Raw genomic sequence first — 22,641 nt, 5'->3', positions numbered from 1 at the left:
AAAATATCCAAAAACTATCGCTACATCTAAATATTGTCGGTATTCAGTAAACCGTTAAAAAAAATAATACACGATCGCATTTATCCCCTGGTTTTAATTTTGAAACGTATCCCAAACTAACAAAACAGTTTCCTAAAATAATGGTTAGTCTTATCAAATCTAACAATTTTCACAGATTTTGCAATGCAAATCATGCGCAATGACAATCATATACATTACTTATTCCAAGGCATTTGACAGGGTGAATAAAAATATTTAAAAAAATATGGTACCCGGGGATTTACTCAGATTGTTTACATCGTATGTAGAATAAAGGTTGCAAAGTATTACTATTGAAGCCTATATAACCATCAAAATATATAACCATACCTTTTGGGTTTTGGTGTACCACAGGGATCTTACCTAGGCTATTTACTATTTAATGCATATAAACAAATGTTTTGAAAATTGTATAAACATCTCCTTTGCTGATGATGTGAACATTTAATCTTGTATTAAATCTCACACAGACTGCGCAAATATGCAAGAAGATCTCAACATACTATTTCAATTTTGCAAGCAAAATTTACTGGAATTGAATATAAGTAAATGTCACTTATTTTGTATTTCGCGCAAAAAACGACACCGACGGTCAAATTTCCCTACTAGTTCAATAAGAGGTAGTCAAGTTCGCGACTTAGGTGTCGTTATTGGTTATTGATAGGTACCTACTAAACTTTCATGTTGAATCAGTCCTGAAAAAAAAACTATTTGAACATGCAGAATATTGCAGACATTTGAAAAACTTTATTCCAAAAACATTTTTTGGTCCCCAGCTAGAATATTGCACTCCTAATTTGGTAGATTAAAAAGGGTCCAACATAAATTCTTTAAACAGTTCAACTACCGGTTAAACCTCAATTTCCGTATTTATGCTGTAAGTATACAGAACCATAGAATAAACTCCCTTCTAAATCGAAGAATAATGTTAGACCAATTATTTTTGTACGAACTAATAAACAATAAAATTGATTCCCTCGATCTGGTTTAAAGACTTTCATTTCGTGTCCCATCTAGACCGACAAAATCGTCTGCTATACACAGAAAACGCGTCAACCAACTATTGAAACAATCTTCAATACATATAGAATACGCGAACAAAATAACTATAGATTTACCAAGGTTGATATTTTTCATAACAATTAATGTAAATTTTAATCAAAAGTCATAGAAATATTGAAAGAAGCACGTACGTTATTATTATAAACAATAAAAATATATTTATTTTTTATTTTCTAAATTTGTTATTTAAACACAATTTACATTGGTAAACAATTTTTTGGTGTATGCATGGGTGTCCTTCAATAACAATACAAACAAATTACAATACAAGGAAATTACAATATATTTTGGAGATGCTGTTTGTTTACCTTATAAAATTAATGAATAAAATAAAAACTAAATGGCCATTATATTTTTTAAAATACAAATATTTTATTAGCTTAGTGCAAAATAAGTAGGTATTAAAATTTAAGGTAATAAAGCGTTTCATTTGACTTTGTTCATTTTATAGGATCATGACTAACTTATAGGATCATGACTAACTTATAAGTAGTAAATAATTCAACCCTCTACGAATTCAAAGTTATTGGTAAATATAGGTATCACCCTACTTTCTTCGACTGAAGAGGTGTTGCGTAAATATAAAATAAAAATTGGCACTTACCTACATATGATGATTTACATGAATTCATAGTCAATAAGAACTTAATTTTAAATTATAAACTGCTAGAATTTATGTAAAGTATAAATTTCTTATCGTTATTGGAAGTAAGGTTAAAGATCAAATCTACTTTTCAAAAAGGTACAACGTCCATAGATCGATGACACAAACACGCGCTAAATTATTTTACCAGAAATCTAGAGTGTTGACCGAAGAAAGAAACTTTTGTACATTTTGTGCATTTTTTGGCACTACAACAGGCCTGGAGGCCCAATTACAGTGGTGAATTACAGCACAGAATGCCCAGGGTTGATTTATCTATTTGGTTTACAAACAACGAAAAAGAATACATAATATACTAAAATATTCAAATAAAAAATCAATTTCATGTAAACACTAATAAAATACACATTCACGGGCCTCCTGGCCTGTTGTGGTGCAAAAAAAATGCATAAGTTGTTGTTGTTTGTTGTTTAATTTAAACAAAATAAAAAATATAAATGATTAAAATTGAATTGAAATTATTGTAAAAATGTATTCATTAATTTTAATATATCTTATGTACACGCGTAAACATGAATAAAATACCAATTTAAATGAAATTAACAATATAAATGATTGAAATTAAATTATTCTAAAAAAATCATTCATTAATATAAAACCAATAAAAAGATAAATAAAATATTAATAAAATAAGCATCGAAATAAAACTAGCAATGTGAGTTATAAAAAATATATTATTGTAAAATGAATATATTAATATAAAAATGAATTAAAAATCATATTTCCATTTTAGTATTCTCACCGGGAATCAAACCCGGAACCTTCAGTGTGTGACTCAAGTGTCCTTAACCATTACACCACAGAGACCGCCTAGCACAATACAATATAATATGCAAGACCAACTTACTAGAAATCGGATGACAAATCCAGTGCAACTCTGTAAAATGCATCGAATTCATTCCTGCTTTCGAGACGTCCTGAACAAAAGAACACGATATATAGAAGGACCACAGTGAATGATCACATCATCCAGTTCGATTCAGTTTCCGATGTCCTGTACTATATTCAGCATATAGTAAATAGTAAATACTTACACATCAAACATCAACATCTTTTATTCTGTCATCTCCAACTGGTGTAGTATCTCCCCTAACAACAACCAACAAAATTCTACAGATAAATCAAACAATAAGATATACTTTAATTTTTTTATTTTCGACAAAATCGTTTGTCTATTTTATATAGTACCTACTGTTTCCTTAACTAATAACACATTATTTCCTAAGTAACTAAACATTAAAATAAATTATCCTGCAGCAACCCTTGGGCGTCCTTTGAACATACTCATAATCTGGGGTCCTTTAACAACGCGGAAAACGGCTTCATATGCGGACTTTGATGGTAAAAGGCTGCAAAGGAAGAAAAAAAAGTCATTTTATAACATTTCAAACATACCGTTTCGGGCTGGTTTTTAGAAAAAACACATGTTTTAAATATTTTTTTACGATTTTTTCCCAAGACTGAAAAAATCAAGTATGCAGCATTTAAACTGCTCAGCTTTTTTACTTTTAATTTAATCAATTGGCTATTTTTTTGTAAACTTACAATGAGGAGAGCAATATTAGTTTGTACATAATGTTTAATTTTATCATTGAGTGTGTAAACTTATTTTGATTTTATTTGTATAAAACAAAAATGGTTCAAATATATGTTGATTACAAATATAGAATGATTTAATTAGTTATTGTTAATAAATTGCAATATCATTGGTTTATACATTTAATTTGTTTGTTTTTGTTTCTTAACCCTCAATCAGCCAGAAAAAAGCAATTCCAGCCATTATTTACAATGTTGCTAAGATGAAAGAAACACAAGTGAAATAAGTCACAGACAATGTTGCCGACGTAACGCGGCATATTTTAACTTGGCGGCCCTTCCTGGGGCCTTTCAATATATTTTTATCAGGAACTTCAGTATGTGTATGCGATGTACTACTCTCCAATAAAGACTAACATTTGTCGCTTTCGGGGGTGGTCATCGCCATACTGAAGCACATATAGAATAGAATTTAATAAAATATTATTGACTGCCTATAACACTATTTACTGTGTCATAGAGAAAAAAATATTCATTATTCTGTTAAAATGTCCATCGCCGCGCGGTCGGCGGGGATCTGCGGCCGGGTAACGGTAGGAAGGCGTCCTTATACGTGGAGCGAGAGAGACCGATAGAGCCGGCGAATGTGCTCGCTATCTCTCTCGCCGCGTGATTGGTCAACCTAGTACCGCCCGCTATTGGCCTAGCATCGCCGCCGCACGGCAAATTGTATTGTATATATAACCACGCTGGGCAAATAATAAATCAGTCAATCGTTAACACCACTAAGGGCTTTAACTCTCCACTTTGTCTCCCTGCCTCGCTTCAACCGGACCTCGTCACCACCTGGAATATTCGACCGCCGCTACCCCCTGGACTTGGAACTCGGATACTCTTTGGATTGAATTTTGGGCCCCGGATAAATTGGACCCTTGGCTACTTCCCCGGAACACACCCCGCCGTTCCCGCCGACGGAGAGATAACCCGGTTGCCTGCTTCAGGATTGCGGCCGCCAGTGCTACTCACCAGCGACTCCGCAAGGGATCTCTAGGCAGCGATACCTCCCCCGGAGCTTATCGTATATCAGCCGAGGCCTGCCTACGCCCGGCCACCCTGCGTTGACATCAGCCCCTACAGTATACAGTTCTTGTGACTGGCGCGATTGCTACGGAAGCCAGTGATCCGCCGCGTCTGTTACAGACAAGTTACACCAGGCTATCTGGCAGTCTGACCTAACCCCAATATTTTAACTACAGTTTTTTACTCCTTCTTGACAGACTACACGTATACACATTTTTTCGATGTTATAATCATATTATTTTTGCTATATGCTTTTATGGTTAAAGCTCTCCACATTACTTACTATTTAATCGGGAAGAACATCCTGAGGTTGTTGGGAATTACAGTCTGTATTCTGTTGGTCTGAATGGAGTAGACGATGTGGTCCGCCACATATTCCGGTTCCAGCATGGGGTGTAACCAAGGCTTGATGCCGTGGAACATACCAGTATTGATCAGGTATGGACATACGAGGGTTAAATTTATGAAGTCATGCCCATGAAGCTGAAAACAAATTTAGTTTGGATTAGGAAAATCACTAAGATTAAAAAAAGGTAAAGGACATACATCATATTGTGATCATTACAATATTGTTTTGACTGACGGTTCATTAGAAATAGAGAATAAGAGAACTTCTACCTATGAGAAAGGGATATGGGAGTATTATTTGAGTTTTTTAAGCCTGGCTGTTCTGTGCTGCAATTCACTATTGTATTCGGGCGTCCTGGACTATTGTGGTGCAAAAAATAAATAAAAATAAAGAAGTTCTTCATCTGTCAATCTCAGTAAAATTTCTAAAGGATTAAATCCTGTGTATGTGCACAGATATGTGTGTGGAAACACATAAACTATTTTCACCGTCGTTTTGGTAGATTGAAATATAAAAATGAGCCCGCCAAAGTAGGTCATGAAATAACTTTTTTGCAATAAACGCCGTACTTGGGCACTGAAACACAAAAAATGAAACCAATTTATGTTGTATTACACGACCCAGTATTTTCTCAATAGTTTTCTCTCCCATACAAAACAGATTTAAGAAACCTTATTAATATTCGTAAGTATCTTAAAGTAATGTTTTTTCCACAATTTTAATTGTACGTTTTTTTAAATATCTCCCAGTTCGCGTTGCTAATGAAGAAGTTCAGTGGTTTTTAATTATATTTTTATGTGTTAATATACTTTTAAACTTAGCCAAAAAAAAGTTTTTTTTGTGTATCGTATTATCAGCGCTATGATTTTTTAAAGTTTTGTATTTCTGAAATCACTCCGCATGTGACGTCAGAGGTTCTCTTCGATTGGTCCGTTGACGGTAAGTAAACCGGCTATATTTTATAGATCTCTTATCCTTGGTTGATTCATATGAACTGGTGACGTCGTTCAAAGTAGTTCGACTGTATTAAAATATTTTATATTATTTTTTTCGTATATTTTCAAGAGACTCTGCATAGCAATTTAATGCTCTATTTTTTACCACACGCAAGAAAACATTTTTTGTAAAGCTGGCGCGTTCGCAACACTTACACAAACGCATTTTGTAGTATCTGTGAATAATCGTATGGTATGACATCGCAGAGCGATGATCGCATGGCATACGCATTATGAAAATAATCTTTGTCTCTCTCGCGCTCAGGCGCGCTTATGAGGGTGTCATAGACTACTATTGCTTTGTTAGTTGCTAATGATATGGTAATAAAATATGAACAGATGCTTCTGCGTTCGTCTGAATTTTGCTGCGATTCTTAATAGTAAAAATATAATAAAGTATATACAATGTTTAGCTATGGATTTAAAATACTGGTTTATAATTATGTTTTTTCGTTTAATACAATAATAAATCGGTCGATTATCCAGCGCTGGCGCATTCGCAAAACTTACACAAACACATTTTTAATAAACTGAATATTGATTTAAAAAACTTTCACATTTAATTTAAGTCTAATGTTTTTTAAAATCCCCTTAAAAAAAACGACCAGTAAAGAAAATTTCGTATATTTATTTAATAACGTGTCGCTGTCCAAAAAAATCTGCCAAAAATGTCGGCAAAAAACTAGCCTTTTTATTATATTTAGTTCGTCGAAAATGATGAACAAAAATTCGAGTTGTGGTCCCGTGGCTAGTGTTTGGCGGCCTCCGTGGTGTAGTGGTCAAGACGCTTGATTCACGAACATAAGGTTCCGGGTTCAATTCCCGGTGAGAACACAAAAATTAAAATGTGATTTTTCTCAAGCCTGGGTGCTCTGTGATGTAATTCACCACTGTAATTAGGCCTCCTGGCCGTGGTGCAAAAAAAATGTAAAATGTAAAAAAAAAATGTTGCGGACTCACGGATCAGAAGTCCGAGGTTCGAACCTCAATCTATCCCAAATTGATAACCATTTTCTAATAGTGAGTTATTTACAACTCGTTGAAAATTGCCCCAAAATCGACATATTTGGGTAAATAATAAGAACGCAAATATTTCCTTTTTTTAAAAAAATAAAATGAAATACTATTATTTTAAAAAATGTGCTTGTGCAAACATAAGTTATATATTACATTTTCTTTACCAATTGTTTTTTTTCATGTTTTTAAATTTTTTTAAAAAGGAATAATCCGCTAAGTCTCTATTTTGAGGCTTGTCAGCAGTTGGGATAGAGGAGATATGGAAGAAGGTAATGAAAAATACACCACATACCCAGACCAATTGAGAAAAAAATCTTTCTTTGATTTTTTCTTGCAACTGGCGGGAATCGAACCCGCGACGCCAGTTTCACAGATAGCCGTCTAATCAACTGCGCCCCGGCGCCTGTTATACAACATGGATTTAAAAAAAAGATAGAACATTAGGTTAAAATTGAATATAACCTTTTTAAAATCAACATCTGTAGATTTAAAATGCGTTTGTGGCCCTTTCGCAATCGACTAGTAGGTGTGAAGTTTCTCATTCGACTAGGTACCTACTCAGTTGAAGAGTGGTTTTCTGTCACGTGAATCACGTCTTGTTATATGGCTGCTGCACTCATTATAAAGTTATAATGATTGAATTGATGAAGTATTATAATTACCTTGAGTTCCGTGTAGAGGGCTTCATGAAAGGCGATGTTGGCAGCCTTGGAGCCGCTGTAATCAGTGCAGAGATATGTCCCCAAGATACCAGCGACCGAACCGACTGTGACGATATGGCCCTGTTTCCTCTCCATCATGTCCGGTAGAAATGCTTTCACCGTCTATAATTCGAACAAAGAAAATGTAGGAAGGCAACCACTTGCTGTCGTTGGGGCATAATGAATGGACACATCCCTTAGTAGCCGTATTTCATATTTATCTAATATCAATAATAATGATAATAATATTTGGCTGATTTTTATAGCGCCATTTTTGTAAAAAATCACCTCAAGGGCGCTTTACAATTGTATTAACTGTTGTAATAAAGATATAGCCACTCGGGACAAATATTATTTACAAATATTTCAATTCATATTTACATATGGAACTGGCAGAAGAAGGATGAAAGCAGAGTGAACGCAGTTGAAATGCGATCTTTTAGACGAATGTGGGAGGAATTCATGTATGACAGGATTGAGAATTATGAAATCGGGGAGAGTGCAAATCTGGGGCATGTGTAATTTATAAAATTAGGAAAGAGTTACTTAGATGGTTTGGTCATGTAGAACGAATGGATGAGGAAATAATGTTAAAGCATTTATAAATACACATATATGGAGAGGACGACCAAGGAAGACTTGGCATGATCAGGTAAACCAAAATCTTAAGTCTGGTGATGTCAAAAGCAGACAGGACCGAAGAGCATGTATGACAAGATGAATGAATGTGGAAGAAGCTAGGAATGTAAGTCAGGATAGACGTATGTAATGATAGACGGTCCATCCTCTCTGCCTACCCCTGCGGGGAAATGGCTTGACGAAAGTAGTAGTAGTATATTTCTACGTAACTGGCTGTTAGCACTGACAAATAATGTATAAACACGTTATTCCCATACTAGCTACATTAGATTGCGTCGGTCGGCGTGCATTACCGTCAATCCACTAAATGAACGTTTTCCAGGAGACACATTATATACTCCGATCCGCGGTAATGTTCTTCTATAGAAAGTCCGTTGGACAATGACGGCGCGGAAGGCAATTATCCACGAATTGAAATGCCATTGATTTCACACCTGTAACATGACTATTTCATTATCAGTCATTGAATTTGCTAATGCTAAATGCTGTGTGCTAACTAAATGCTATTTGCTAAATCCACTAACTGTTTTTGCAGTACTATACTATTTTAGTTAACCAATATTAAAATTAATCATCTCATCATTAAATTTAGCAATATCAATTATATTTCATTATAAAATTACAGCTCTAATTATTCGATACTTTATACCTACTTTCACGACTGCCACTTTTTATAATTACAGATCTTTTATTTTTGTAATGTGTCATTTTCAGTTTTTTTTTATAAATGAGAGACCTACTCAGGCACGTGGCACACTTACGTTAAATTAATAGGTATTTTTTGTCCTCATTGAAAACATACTTGTATGTAACATTACGTAGGTGCAGCATTCTGGTCCTTGAAAATGTCCAAAAATTTCTTGAATGTTTTTATCGCTATGGTGCGAATTATTTGGCAATTCGGTTTTCTTGACTTCCGCACAAATGTACAGAATTGCAGGAGCATTGGCACGAAATATCGGTCAAACTTCACTCGACTCTCGACTACACCAAAAGCGAATGATATTTTTATAATAATAATATCATATATTATGTAGATTTAGCATACTTATTTAGTAGAAGTCATTTAAAATAAAGATAAAAATCTAAAATAATAAAAAATAAAAACAAAGCAAAATAAATCATTTGATAACGCCGTTAATTTTATTAATAAACTTATGTTGATTTGGGTTTGTGAAATTACGACTACAAACAATATCGTAATAGAATAATTTGTACCGTAAAGTATTTTTGCAGTTCAAAATATTATTTTTGAAATATTGCATTCCAAGTTGCAAATACGCATGTATTCATTATTTATGATAGACCACGATATTAAGATGAAATCACATAACGAGATATACAAAATTAAAATAATAGGACAATTTTGTTTTAAACCAATGAAAATTGATTTTAACTCGATCCCGACGGGCAAAAGTTCAAGTCTGTATTGAGTAAAATTTAGCACGAAAATGGTAAAGTTGACCTAGAAATTCCATTTCAAGAGATCATTTTGAAATTCATGTTTCTTCGACCTACCAATAAAAATCGAGTTTGTATAGAGCTCGGTCAATAATCGATTTTGAAATAGCATTTTACATGTTTGTTGTAAATTTCACGTCTCTGCGACTTACCGTTAAAAAGTTTGAGTCTGTATCGAGTAGAGGTCGAGTCAAATTTAACTCGAATATATAAAAGTTGAAATACAAATTGCATCTTAAATGACGTGTCTAAATTTCACGTCCTACGACTCGCCGTTTCGGAGAAGATGCGGCGACGGCCAAACAAACAAACAAACAGACACACACGTATTTTTATTTACCTGTCGATAATGTATAAAAAGTTATTCTAATGCAATAACAGAAAAATGTGCAAATAATCAAAACTTTTAGCAAATTATGAACGAAAGCAAAGGTTAAATCATGAATGAACGGTTTAATGTTTTTTTTTATAAAACATATATTATGTTTGATGATAATGAGAAAAATATTCTTGATATAATAATGTTCATAAACATCGTTACAATTATTAATCGTTCGTTTTATGGAATTTGGACTTGAATTTTCTTTACCTCTGAATATTGGTCGTAGGCGAGGAGTTGTTGTCATTTGTAATAACAGAGCAAAGTAAAAAAAACCGCTTACAGATAAAAGCAAAGCTCTTCTATGGCTCGTATGAAAATGTTATAATTTTTTGGATAGAAATAACTATGCATGATGTGGTAACAACTAAATCATGGTAAACGAAAAAATATAATAGGTTTAAAACAGACGAAGAAACGGTCGTTGTCATTTAAAAAAAATACATAATACACCAGATCTATTGGCCTGTCAATACAGTTTTTTTCATAAAGTAGATACTATAGCAAACTAAAGTACGTATGTAAGGAAATTGTTTTACCCAATAATGTCCCAATGTATTGACTTTGTAAGTAGTCTCGATAGCTGTATCTGGAAGTTCTAGAAAGGGTCGACCATACACGATTCCTGCATTATTGACTAGAAGTGTGACTACTCCAACCTGAAAAAGATCATTGAAATATTATCACATTTATTACATAGAATGTCTGCATTATTTTAAAATTTGACTAATCTATTTTTTAACGAGGCAACAATTTTGAAAAGATTTTAGTCGTTGTGACATCATTATTCCCCCTAAAAATTATAAATTAAATATTAGGTATATTTATGTTTTTCGTACATTTTAAAGAAGCTTCAACAATATTTTGAGAATGTTCAAATGTTTGTAGGCAGGCTGGATTTCAGTCGCTAGGGAGCCATTATGATCTAAATTTATTGCAACAGAGAAGGAAAACATTTTTGAGAAGGGATTATAAAAGTCTTAGCATTTACAGGGCATATGACATGTCATTGGTTGGTTTAAGTGGTCCTAACTGGTAGTTTCCTCAACTCTTCTACCCGTTAAAACATCCGATACTTGCAAAATTTTCGTCTTTGAGAGAATGTGCAGAATGGTTGGTAAATTAAATTATACGTATTGTCCTCGGAGCCCAATTTCTCTGCGTATGAACTGAACTGTTGATTTGTGCCGTCCTTTCCCATCAATAAGAAGTAGTGATGCTAACCCTTGGTGTTGAAATTGTCAAACGTAGTACCTACCTTCTAACAATCCTTTCACTGTGAGTTGGTCAAATTGATGTGGTTTTTTAAAAATAAGCGGTGCTACATGCATGATTATGGAATTTATCTTTTCCGACAAAGACCCTACATATAATTTGCCAAACCCACAGTGAAAGGGACAATGAAAGTATTGGAGTTAAATTAAATTAAAATCGCGATATATGGAATTGAAAATTTAAAAAGAGTAAGTCGTTTACTGACAAAAAAAACATTGTTACTTTATATCAGTGAAACCGATACGAAGACCCACGGTCTTTAAAACGGTTTCGAGTACCCGCATTTTCTTAACCCTTAGATCTGTTGATTTTTGTAAAGTCCAGCCTGTCTACAAACATTTGGACATACTAAAAATTAAAAACATTGTTGATTAAACTAACTGGTATAAAAAGAAGTATAAAATTTGAAAAACATTTTCAGGCGTTGCCTAGTAGGTGAAATAATTCAGCCAGATAAATATCATCTACACTTCTACACGAACAAAGGTTTCAGCTCTTTTACTTAGCAAAAATCAACAAATGGAAGAGTTTTAGAAATGTGGATTTTTAAACATTTATAGAATAGTGAATGTTACACAGTGTGTAAAGTGGCCGCTTGAACCAGCCAATGATAAGTCATAAGCCATTTTCCCACCTTAAAAATGTTTCCTCTCTGTTGCAATCAATTTTAATCAAAGAAGCTTCGGTGTATACCCAATTCATTATTCGTACTATTGTCAAAATAAAGCATTATAACAATCTAATTTCGGGTAGCTTCAAATTCCTCCATTAAGTTTTTTGCTGACTTGCATAAAATGGTTTAACCTCATTAGCCTTTCCGTAATCAAGTTGATTAGTTTGTTATTAATTGGCGATATCCGTTCTTTTCTATCTCTTTTAATGTACTCATGTTATCAATGTTTTAAATAAAATTTTTATTTTTTATTTTTATATACTCGTACAATGTCAAATAAACCAAAAAACATATTTTTTGCAAGAAAATTATAATTAGATAAATAGTTATTATTGTGACTAATTTCATAAATTCATTTGTACCTACAATATGGTAATAATGTAATATATTATTGGTGTCATATTATTTGTTGAATAGGCATTTACAGAGTGGAATAACATGACTAGATTTATTTAATGAAACTCTTTTTCATAAGACCACTTGAATTTATTTTGGAGCCCTATCATATACTTACATAGTTTCGGAAAGCACAGATCTTCCCTTCTACAGTACATGTTAAAGACATTATTATAGGTACATCAATATGAAACAAGGGGAAGCATACGTCACGGTACACATATCTGCACTTTAAAGTGACAGAGCTTCACCATGATATCATAGTTAAAAGATAAAGTTTCTCAAACGATCACGAAGATACACTACCGACTCATTATCTTCGAGTTTTAAGGTAGGTACATCGGTATGTACCGAGGCCTAAAACCCCGTGGTACTACTCTACACGTACCTACTCATTGAAAGTGTCGAAAAATTTGTTCCACCTACAATTTTTGTTTTAATTACGATTTATTAAAAAATTTAATGTTTCTGAGGTGGACACTTTTTTTCTTGAAAATCTATTTTAAACACGAAAGAGAAAAAAGTAAATTTGAAGTCGAATTAAATTCTGACATTACTGTCAGTTTTAAAACCGAATGGTTAGATGCAGAGATAATATGGTTAGATGCTGCCATATTAACATATGGCAGAATCTGGCCGTTCAGTTTTTAAATATGGGGTTATTAGAACGCATGTATAAGATCACGCGACCTCTGGGATTTTGTAAAAATATTGCCTTTTAAAAACAAATATTAATATTATTTTTTTCCATTTTTCTGAGAGCACATATCGAGATGTCAATGGAGCTGGTTTTGTAATACCTTAGTAGATACAGACATATGAAAAGTTAATCATAGCGTCAGGAAATTGTCAAACGTCGTATAAAAAATCGTGTTCAAGCGAGCATTTTTTGCTTTAATTGCGATTTTTTTTTTATCGTTTCGAAGTAAACTTTTTTGACAAAGAGCCTGACATATAATGACAAAAGTTTATTTGAAATACGAAAGAGAAATACTTAAATTCTTAATTTAGCACTTAACGTGGAGTAATGTTTCAGAGTCACTTATTAGTTGATTTTGATCATATGACATTTGAAATGACGTAATAAAAATTGTTAGATTGGCAGATCAAAATTCGCCATACCGAGGAAGGTACAAATAGAAAAGTTAAATATACCGTCTCGGTATGTACCGATGAAGATAGAGCTCACTTTCAATGAGTAGATACGTGTAACGTGAGGTACTAGACCTGTTGCCGTAGGTACAAACCGATTTACTTACTTAAAAACTTGAGGGGGTGGAGTTGGTAGTGTATCTTCGTAATCACTCGGGAAAATTTGTCTTCAACTATACCGTCATTGTAATTGCGGCCCTGAGCCGTTTCATTTTAGTAGTTTTCCAAAATAAATTCAAGTAGTCTCATAAGAACGTATTTTATAATCATTGATGTACACCTTAGCGTTTACTCGTATAAAACATTTTATTGGTGTCAATTGTCAGAAAATGCCTGTTGGAATATAAAGGGGTAAGTTAAGATTTTCAAAAATCGTAATAATGAAATATTAAATATTTTATTCAAAAAATTTAATATATTTCGTGTTTTCTTTGTCACACATCGAAAGCTAATTATTGAAATACAGCTTTTTTCAAGCCGTATCAACTGGCTTTTTGTATACGTATCATTAATTCATCATCCCGCTCTGCGCCTAATGGTGCATAGGGACACTACTTTAGTACATTGACCCCAGGGCATCATTATTATTTTTGTTACATAAAAATAAGATAATCAGTCTTATGCCCAGGTACCAGCACAGGGAATATGAAATATTCTAGTGTAATCTGTAACCCTTTTCAAATAAATATTTCACATCAACCATGTCGGAAATCGAACCCGAGACTTATTATATGGTACACAAACGAGAAGGAGAACGACCGCGAGGAAAATGTAAATATATGAGTGTATTTTTTATCATTAATTTATATATATATATATTATAATATTGTTGATGAATCCACCTGGTCCAAGAAGAAGTATAACAATTGTAAAATATTTTTAGGCGTTCAATAATTCAATCAAATGAATTTCATCCGCAACAATAAAGGTTTCAGCTCTTTAACTTCACAAACGACAACAGATAGAAGAGTCAAAGGAATGTAGATGTTCAAATATAGGCAAAATGGTGAATATTACACCGTGTGTAAAGTGACCACATTAAACAGCCAATGACAGGTAATAAGCTCTGTGGATGCCTAGACTTTTATATTCCCTTCTGTAAAATGTTCTTCATGTCTGTTGTAATATGTTAATATTAACAGCTCCCAGGTTTAATCCAGTCCGAGTCCACAAAAAATTGGATAAACTCAAAACATCTGAAATATCGGTTAGGAATTTTCAAAACTTACCTGTGTATGAATGATACGTGAACATGATAAAAATATACTATTTATATATATTTTATTTAAATGTTTTTAGGAATCGAACTTGGAATGCGTTGTTTATATATTTTTTTATTTATTATTTATAGATAAACTTGTTAAGTTTTATATTATAAAAAATCATCGTCTAAGATTTCAAAAGGGTTTTAAAATGTCTTCTCACTTCAGTCTTGAATCTCTGTATGGCTGTTAACTTCAGTCTGTGAGCTCATTATACATTTTCAGTCCGTTGTTAAGCGGTCGAGATTGTCCTATTTTTTTTTTGCTGTCTGTGTATGGTATTGATGTGAAGTTCTCCCGTCGCGATTGTGTATATCAGTTACTTTTGTTAGTGTGATGTCGTCATCCTCGATGTGACGTGAGTGAGTGATGTGAGTTTGTGTATTAGTTTGAGGGTTTCAAGCTTTCTCTAGGTGTTGAATCTTATGGGCAAAAAACCAGAAAAACATTTTGAAACAATTTGAAATCGTTATTACAAGAAAGTAATGATGTAGCAATCTCTATATATTTTGTGTTATTGTCGGTGTTAATTAGTCAAGGTTGTAGGCATTTTTTAGTATTTTATTTTGTTGTCTTTGTAGTTATGTTTTAATTTCAGTTTCCATTCATGTTACAGTTTAAAAGAAATATTACCTCTTCCTTGACTTTCTTGGCCACTTTGTACACCTCTAGTCTGTCCGAGACATCGCAGACGTATCCGTGTCCTTCGAATCCTTCTTCCTTTATCATTTCGCATGTTTTTGATAATCCTGAAATAAAAAAAATACAAAATATATTTAAAATTAGCCTTATAAACAAATCGTACCTACGTTATAAACGAGTAACGTTTATGTTATGGGCCTGCCACACACTTGACGAGTGGCATGGGAAGTACCAAGGAAAGGAGGCAGAGACGTAGTGTGGCAACAGTACTTGTCATGCCGCACGTTATGCTCCTCGTCGTGCACACTGCTCCCTATTTCGTCGGTTATCGAGCGCGAGTCAAAGGACCGGCAATATGAGCGCGAGTGGTTGGCCACATAATCACGCGGTTGCAATACGCATCAAGTGCTCACACAAGATGCACGCGTCATTTTTGAATGATGTATATTTCTTTGTATGACATCGATATAATTAGCTATACTAAAAATGCATAGGGCGCACGCTGTCACAGTTTCATCGTCCATTGTATAGAATAACAAATGACAAGTGCGGAGCGTCGCGATTAATTGCGCGAGTAGAGCAGTGTGGGCGGAGAGGGCAACATCGTGCGAGAGGTGGTGCATGGGCGAGATGTTTCATGGGCAAGATGGGCGAGATGAGAGGTGGTGCATGGGCAAGAGGTGGTGCATCGGGTGAGAGGTAGTGCATCAGGCGAGAGGGCGGCAGCGCGAGGAGCATGAGCAACGCAAGGAGCATAGTGTGGCGGGGCTATTATGTGTGAGTGAAGGTATGCTATATGTGAGGGTCTGTTTGTAAAGTATTATGTCTGACAATGTGTGTGTACACTGTGTGCCCGCTGTGCATACATAATATAGTAACTTTAGCGATATTAGTTTAATTAAACATTTTTACTTCTAATTTACACTTATATCACAATAAATAATTTATCACTCTTGTAATAAGTCTAAGGAAAAATAACGAAAAAACAAAAAAAAAACAATAAAACAAAAAATACAACAATGGAAACAATGTAAATGTAATTTAAGGTTTAAAATCTATGTATAGTACTCGTATATATTATATTATTTTAACAAACCTGTGAACAGCGAGGAAAAAATACAACAATATTTTGAGTTTGTCCAAATTTTTATAGACAATGACTGGATTAAACTCCCCGAGGAGCCGCTAATATTACAAAAACATATTACATATTACAATAGAGACGATGAACATTTTAGATAAGGTAATATAAAAGTCTAGGCATCATTGAAATGAAGGATCTGAATTCTTCACTAACTAGACATCAAATATACTTTATAAGTCATTTTTTTAGTTAAATGCACTTGCTTCCTTGAATAGGACGTAGGAGAAATCTTAATTCTTGCCTTTACACACTATTTAGTTGCATTCTGCATACTAAAATTGTATAAACTATGCCATAAAGATAGACAAATAGCCGATCAAACATTTCCTTATTGCACTGCATTGCTTATCGTACAGGTATTTATTTTGGTCTCCCCCAGTGAATACTTAATTTTGCGAATTTTATTTCGCTATAGCGAAATTGCTATAGCAATCATTAAAATGTAAAGCGTTGATAAATCACGATAAAAATTTACTTTGTTTGTCCCATTTTGACAAAAACTCATTTTATTCATCTATACTGTACTTTTTTCATTACATCTGGCTCTTTGTAAGCTCTAATAAGCAATAGTAGGTAATAATTTCAAGACAAAATTTAGAAGAGGCTAAATTATTGTTCGATATGGTGTGCAACTATGCTTCCACCTTTTTCCTACAGATGGCTTTAGCAGTAAGTGGTGGTCGAAATCGATTTGTGTCTGCATCATAAAGTTATTCTCGATTTAGAATGATAGTTTACGAGTCAAATTCTCGTCATTTGCCGGAGGTTTGAATTTTCTGCTTTAATATGAAGAAATTTGCGGCTGAGGCTCATCGAATGCTCTCAAATAATTATGGTGAGGCCCCTATTAGTGAAAGAACGCGTCGTTAGTCGTTTCAACAAGAACGGTGATTTTCACGTCAAAGACAGCCATAGCGGTGCAAGAGGGAAGATTTTCGAAAATGCAGAATTTACTTGATGAAAACTCGTGTCAAAGTCAAGAAGAATTAGCACGATCGTTACGAGTGACTCAACAAGCAATTTCAAAACGCCTTAAAACCATGCGAATGATTTAGAAGCAAGAAAATTAGGTACCGTACGCGTTTAAACCAAGAGATGTTGAACAGCGCTTGTTTGCTTGTAAACAGTTACTTGAAAGGCAAAGACGGAAGAGATTTCTGCATCGCATTGTGACTGGGAACGAAAAATGGATCCATTACAATAACTCTAAGCGCAGAAACTCATGGGGATTTCCCGGCCACGCTTCCACATCGAAAGCCAAACCGAATATTCATGGCTTTAAGTGTAAACTCTGTATTTGGTGGAACCAGCTCGGCATAGTGTATTATGAGCTGTTAAAACCAAGTGAATGCTGATCATTATCGAACGCAATTAATGCGTTTGAGCAAAGCATTGAAAAACAAACGGCCGCAGTAGAACTAGAAACACGATGAAGTGATTTTGTAGCATGACGATGCTCGACCCCATGTTGCAAAAGTGGTCTAGACATACTTGGAATCGTTGAAATGAGTCCTGACCCACCCGCCGTCTCCAGACGTTGCTCCCTCTGACTATTACTTGTTTCGATCAATGACACACGGTCTAGCTGATCAACACTTCCGGTCTTTTGAAGAAGTAAAAAAATTGATCGATTCGTGGATCGCTTCAAAAGATGTCCATTTTTTCAACGCGGGATTCGTACGCTGTCCAATGCCTGAAAGATGGGAGAACGTAGTTGCCAGCGATGGACAAAACTTTGAATCATACATTACCAGTTTTTTACAATAAGACCTCGAATTTCAGAAAAAAAATGGTGGCAAAGTTGTACACCTAATATTATGTAAGTTACTTCATACAAAGTAAAAATTTTCATACAAAACAGAACAAACAATCGGTAGCTCAATAAATCTTTCTAATGACCAAGAACTGGCTGTGATTATCTTATGGAAAACATACAATAACATAAGATTTAATAAATCAGTCTTTAGTATAAATTTGAACATAGATCGCGGTTTATTTTTAAAACGGATTTATTTTATTGTAATAATTAATTTACATAATATGATTCCCTAATCTACAATCGCTGTATCTAAGCGTATTTTGGGTGTTGGCAAGCTCATAATGCCTTTGATACCCTGTGTAGCTAACGCGCTACCGACGAGTTAGCGGGTCCACCACTCTTCAATAGGTCGTCCCTTCCGCTGTTTGTAAGGCAGCGGAAACCGAAGAACGAAGCACACACTTAATTTCACTGGCGGCGGAAACCGAAGGGCGAAGCACTGGCACTGGTTCACTGCAGCAAAAAGCCGATTTGACAAGTAGTCCTGAAAAGGACTTTTAATTCCAAGAGAGCGCCGCGGTCGGGATCCGTAAGGTGAGAAGTCTAGAAGTAGAATCCAAGGGCAGGCGAAGGTCTTGTAGCGTGGTCGGTATCGGCGGAGAGTAGAGCGGGAGATGATTCAAACACGAGTATAAGGTTGACACTGATTTATTTTTTGCGCTGCGGCGTTTTATACATAACTAATCCACGCGGCTGACATAGGCCGGCCAATGGCAGGCGGGAGTAGGCCGACCAATCCTGTCGCGAGAGAGATAGCGCGCTGTCTATCTCTCTCTCGCCACGTATAAGGCTACCTCCCCCAGCCACCCGCCCGCACTCGGGTGCAGACCGCGCGGTAAGAAACATGCACAGAGAAAATATGATTAATTTACAACAACCAGGCAATGCAATATATTTATAATTTTCAGGAGCATGTAAATACATCGAAAGAGGAAAAAAAACATTATAATTAGAAAAAGAACTATAAAGGACAGAGTGTTGTGCATAGTGAGGGTTACAGACCGGTAGATGTACGGATCTTGATGGCATTTCTTTTAAAGTTCATTTTTTAAGTAGGCAACATGTCTTTTCACTGGCCGATCATAGCTAACACTGTAAGTTGATCATGTCAAAAGGATGAAAAAGGAAGGAAAAAACGTACAGAAAACCTAGGAATATATGGCAGGATTTGGCGTTCTATTATCTCTGCCTACCTTCACAGGGAAATGGTGTGATGCTAGTATGTTTGACGCTCCTTTAAATAATTTAAAGACTGCCTTTTTTAACATAATATATATGTATCATTTGTTTAAAATTAAAACGAATTATTGATACTGGACATTTCAAATCGTACTAAGAGACGTGAACATCTTTGGTTTTTAAATAATGTTGCACGTTGAACTGTTGTGTATGAAGAGTTAGAAACGAGAGAAAGTTTACTGAATGCAATAAAAGATTATGTCAATCTCACTCTTTTCGTTTATTTTATTTTAATAAACAAACAGATGAAGTGATGAGGAATTTCCTGTAATATTCAATGGTAATAGTTCTAATTGAAAATAAGTGATGCCGCCGCGATGTCTACAAGCTTTGTGCGAATAGTAAATACTAAATAAATACTTTCAACGTTTATTGAAAGTTTTATCATGAAATTTCATTTTTAAATAATGTGATGGTGAAATTTTTTAAGGTGCAATCGCTTCAGGGTACGAACAAACTATTAAACGGGTATATTATATCGTTAATTATATTATATAACGGGTATATTATATCGTTATATAAAAAATAAAAATTGAAAAAAAAAACATTTTAAATAAATTAAAAACCATTTAATCGTATAAAACAGAAATATGAACTTGACATCTTTTGAACAAATGAAAAAAACTGTTTCAAATTTTAAAGAGGAAAACCAATAAATATGTGGAATGATCAAATTCAACCAATAATCTTCTATTGTATGGTTATCCAAATAAATTACATACCTAAATTTGTTGCAACAGAGAGGGAAAACCACAAATTTAGTTCTAAATAACTCCCCAGGGAGGAAATCCAGCCTGCCTACAAACATTTGGACATACTCAAAACATTGTTGAAATTACATACCCGCTTAATATTATTTAAATGTACCTATGTGATAGTTGCAAATAACTCCTATTATTCCTCTTATAAACCTTTATAATAATAAATAATCGAATACGAAAGTTTAAACACTTGCGAACATTTGTTTTTAAGACGATGGAATTTCGTACATGGTTAAAAACGTAGCGCCATTATTTAAACTCAGTGTCCAGGCGGATGAAGAATACAATTTTGTTTGTGCAACAGAACCAGAATCCTAGATGGGAGTTTTTGACCCAATGGCTACTCTCAGGTAAAAATCCTGAAAAAGGAAATCGAGGGGAGATAAGTCCGCTTCGTAGTGTAGAGATTGGCGCATTCGCCTACCGTTCTTGAGGTCTCGGGTTCGATTACCGGGAAAATTAACATGAACTATTGGTTTAAAAAGCTGCTTTACTCGACAATATTTTATTGTTTATGGGCTGACACCTGCATCTGAAGCGCAAGATTGATCATCTTACCTAAATGTAAAAGAAAATCAATATACGTTGCATTTGCAGTACCAATGTGCCACAGGGAGTGGGTATGGTTATGATAATGATGATTTTTAAAAATCCAGTGTACAGTTAATATTATTATTAATTTTTTCCTAAGTATACTTTTCTCTCTTTACTCTTTAAGAGAAACACTTTAATTAAGATAAAACATTAGTTCATTGAAAATAGAAAATCACACTAATTTATTTTAAAATAAGTTGAATATTACTTATTATTGCTGTCTTTTCATGAATTCAAAAGCAAAACTCACCTTGTTAAATGATTTTGCGAAAACATTTTGTATAAGTACGATTTGAAATACGTCTAAATTGTATGTAAATACTTGTATTGGACAAAGTACAAATACGAGATTAGTGTCAAAATCGTCAAAAAATCACAATCGGTAAAGGTCACGCGATCTCTGAAAACTAACAAGTTCATGTATAATTTAATTTGTCACTGTTCTCAAGAGATTGCGTACATTTTTATCCTTCATTTCATTTTACAATTAAAATAATTTATCATTATGGAAATAGTATCTTAGCTATTATAGCGTGCTTGTAACTGTGCATACCAACATCTTTTCAGTTGTCAATCAAATAGGCAATGATTTGTGAATAATGAATTTTCTTTTAGGTTCATTTATCGCAGCAAGTAAAAGATTTAAAAACATTTTGTATTTAACTAATGGCAAAGACGTTAAAATACATTGATTACACCAATAGGTATAATTAAATAGACACATTATTAGCGCGAGGAATGTGGCATTTCAATTCGTGGGTAATTGCCTACCGTGCCTACTTCATTATTTAACGGACTTTCATCATGATCAGATGTGATGCTACGTAGAAATATGCAGGCGCGTGTGATTAAAAAATGCGTTATTTATTTACTATGGAAATCATAGTCTTTAAAAAAAAATCAAAGTACATGAAAACCATTTAAAAAAGTACGACCAATTATAAATTTCACATTAATTTATTATGAATACAGAAGGAGAGAGGGAAAAAATCCATACTAAAAAAAGAAATAAAAATTACATAAAAGGGAGAAGAAATGGTATAGTTCCAACTCTACCTTCCTCCCCTTTCTCTCTGCTTCCATGAACAAATTTATTTATTACTAAAAAAATTCACAGCCAACAATATCTCATTAGATACAGGTAGTAGATGTTTGTAAAAGTTAAAAGTTGAGCAGGAGATAAATTTAAAATATCAGATCTGGTAAAACCATAGTATTTACAGTGTAATATGTCGATGTCTATCACTGCAAATGTGAAAAACAAAATATAATTCATAAATATAATCCAATTTATGGAATAAGTAGATATTTTAAGCGCATTTTAAAAAACGACAGTGGCCGACTAGTGGCGCATCTACATAATATGTTAACGAGTTACACTAAAATAATATGAACTATGGAAATATACGTCTCTTTCTTACATGAATAATTGCATGTGTATCGTATTTATATGCTATATAAATATATATATTCAAATTGTTGAGAGGAACGCAATATTTGCTATATTTTAGATGGGTATATGTATTTATTTTATTTTTATTTATTTATTATACGGCACAAGTGCCTTTTACAATATAAAATATACAAAATAATGAGTTAGTTAGATATACAAAAATTTAAAAACAATATTAAAACATGGGTATAAAACGAAAAATAAAAATAACAAGATACATGTATAGATGTCAGCATACAAAAAATATAAAAAATATAAAATGAATAAACACCAGATCATCAGCATAAGTACCTTTTGCAAATATATTAA

The 22,641-nt window shown here is 33.8% G+C and overlaps 1 protein-coding gene across 1 annotated transcript in view; it reads right to left on the bottom strand.

The window, feature by feature from the left end:
• Positions 1–2,901: 2,901 nt before the first annotated feature.
• The window catches only part of LOC148276154 (short-chain dehydrogenase/reductase family 16C member 6-like), a 34,770-nt gene continuing 15,030 nt past the window's right edge, over positions 2,902–22,641 (bottom strand). Inside the window, exons 2-6 of the mRNA XM_088234683.1 lie at positions 15,314–15,429; positions 10,462–10,581; positions 7,405–7,566; positions 4,665–4,864; positions 2,902–3,114 (exon numbers count right to left, since the gene is read on the bottom strand). Coding sequence (XP_088090809.1) covers positions 3,012–3,114; positions 4,665–4,864; positions 7,405–7,566; positions 10,462–10,581; positions 15,314–15,429 — 701 coding nt within the window. The 3' untranslated portion in view covers positions 2,902–3,011. The remainder of the gene's footprint in view (positions 3,115–4,664; positions 4,865–7,404; positions 7,567–10,461; positions 10,582–15,313; positions 15,430–22,641) is intronic.

The sequence above is a fragment of the Micrasema longulum genome, unplaced genomic scaffold (genome assembly GCF_059751315.1).
Source record: "Micrasema longulum isolate JH-2025_06_02 unplaced genomic scaffold, ASM5975131v1 h1tg001266l, whole genome shotgun sequence".
Classification (NCBI taxonomy): Eukaryota; Metazoa; Arthropoda; class Insecta; order Trichoptera; family Brachycentridae; genus Micrasema; species Micrasema longulum.
The sequence above is the reverse complement of the archived record's forward strand: the minus strand, read 5'-3'. Positions and strand labels throughout refer to the sequence as shown.